Source organism: Fragaria vesca, linkage group LG4 (genome assembly GCF_000184155.1).
Source record: "Fragaria vesca subsp. vesca linkage group LG4, FraVesHawaii_1.0, whole genome shotgun sequence".
NCBI classification, from domain to species: Eukaryota; Viridiplantae; Streptophyta; class Magnoliopsida; order Rosales; family Rosaceae; genus Fragaria; species Fragaria vesca.
Window position 1 is genome coordinate 6,696,131 of NC_020494.1, and position 2,274 is coordinate 6,698,404.

Consider the following 2,274-nt stretch of genomic DNA (forward strand, 5'->3'; position numbering starts at 1 on the left):
CGTCGGACTCCCAAGGGGGGTGGATTGTAATATCCCACATCGGCCAAACGGAGAGGGGTTATATGCTGTATATGTACATGCCCACATCCAATCTAACACGAGGCTTTTTGGTGGCTCAGCGGCTTCGGAGGGGATAGATACTCCGAGGTTAAGCATGTTGATGCTAGAGCAATCCCAGGATGGGTGACCTACTGGGAAGCTGCTCCTGGGCTGCCAGAAACAAAACCGTGAGGGCCGGTGGGCCCAAAGCGGACAATATCGTGTTACGGCGGAATGGATCATGGAATGTGACACCACCAGTCCCATCCTTTTACCCCGCATAGCACTTTGCACAACTTACCAAAGCAATTTGCACAACTTCTTGCCAGGCCTGGACCTGAGATTTTGAGGCCTGAGTCGAATTCTCAGAGTTGGGCCCCTAATTTTGTTTTATATATATAAAATAGCATATAACATCCAAAAATATATAGGATTTTTATACAAAATACTTATTATGCAAATAGGATTCCAAAACCTTGATGGTTTAGTAATCCTAATTGTATTATAAATCCTATCTATACAACAATATCTTACATAATCGTGTTTGGTTGCTTCTATTTAGTATTTTAACTTTTTTTATGGGTACAAATTTAAAGTAGTAAACAGTAATTGATGGTTTGGACCCCTCATCATGTGTAATTGTCTTTGTTTTAGGATAGTTATTTTTAATTTATGTCAGATTGCATAGCCAAAAAACTATTAAATATTTTTTTTTGTTGGACAACTATAAAAAAATATTTTTGGGACCCTTAGATTTTTGGGCCCTGAGTCCCAAGCCTCTTGTGCCTCTATTCAAATCCGGGTCTGCTTCTGGCATAACCGGATGCTCAACCATGATATTAACCTCGTTCATGAATCAATCATAAGCTTTTCACCAAGAACTGCAATCGTCTGACTGTATGGTGACAAATTTTCTTCATAGTCGAGCCCAATCGACCGAAGCAGTGAGCCCAATATTAGGTTTCAGTCAAATAGAACACAAGTGAGAATGAATTGTCTAATATCTTATTCATCTCACAGTTGAGGTACATTTAGAAGATTACAAAGAATACAATTGGTAAGTATATATACATATTGCGCAAAGCCTGTGCGTTTTTGATTTCAAAGCAGCTACCCGATGGTGGATGGGGAGAGAGTTACCTTTCCCGTCAAAATAAGGTAACTGTACACCTTAAGCCAAAATATAAACACAGAAATGAAATAATAGTACACAGATAAACAAAATAAGAATCTCATAGATTTGATGCAAAACCTTAATGAGGGAAAAAACACCAAGCAAGATTATTACTTCAAATCAGAGTTTACAAGATGTAGTTCTCACACAACTACAAACTTTGATTCTGGTTACAACACAAATGATTTTAAACCATGAAACTCTACAAAAGAGAATCTGAATTTAGAGTAGTGAGAATTCAACACACTCAGTTATACTAGTTCTTAAACATAACTAGATTTGCACTTTGATTCTGGTTCACTCTTCTTGTTCTTAAACACAACAAGGAATCTTGGTTCTCCAACTCAACCAAGCAACTTGGTTCTTCAACACAACCAGCTCCTCTCTTCCTTTTAGACTTTCACTCCTCAATGAGCTCTTGTTTATCAATCTCAAATGCAACCTGTATGCAAGTAAGAAGGAAAAACTCAATCTATCTAAAACACACACAAGCAGTTTGTAATATGAGCATGAACAATATCAACTCAGAGACAATTCTATCAAAGTCTTTACTCCATCACAAAAAAGCTTGGAGTTTCAATCCATAGCAGTAGGTATTTTTGTAGAGAATGGAATTCTCCCCCTCACTTGATGCACTCGATGAAAGGATCAATTTTTGTTTTAGAAATCATGCAATCAGCCAACCATTATTTTGCATTTTCCAAAACATCAAATCGATCCATGCTTTAAACCTGCAATCAACTACTGATATGCATGTAATTTAACCCCACTAGCAATCAACTACTGATATGCATGTAATTTAACCCCACTAAGATCAAGCACTTGATGACTCACTTCTCGTCTCCTACAGTAATGAACAAGGCGGCTTTGTTGGGGGCGGGAATACCAACCAATTTAACAGACTCTCAACTCTCTCTCAAGTCTGTTGCTCCTCATGAGGCCACGTGTTCCTCCAGCGGCCAATCGCCCTTTTGGCCTTTCTTCCTTTCTTTAACCCCCAGACCCAGAGAGCAGAGCTTGCCAACTCGATCTCTCATTTCCACTCATTCTCTCTCTCTCTC

The 2,274-nt window shown here is 38.9% G+C and overlaps 1 protein-coding gene across 1 annotated transcript in view; it reads left to right on the forward strand.

The window, feature by feature from the left end:
• Positions 1 to 1,156: 1,156 nt before the first annotated feature.
• The window catches only part of LOC101293777 (uncharacterized protein sll0005-like), a 7,323-nt gene continuing 6,205 nt past the window's right edge, over positions 1,157 to 2,274 (forward strand). Inside the window, exon 1 of the mRNA XM_004297955.1 lies at positions 1,157 to 1,197. Coding sequence (XP_004298003.1) covers positions 1,157 to 1,197 — 41 coding nt within the window. The remainder of the gene's footprint in view (positions 1,198 to 2,274) is intronic.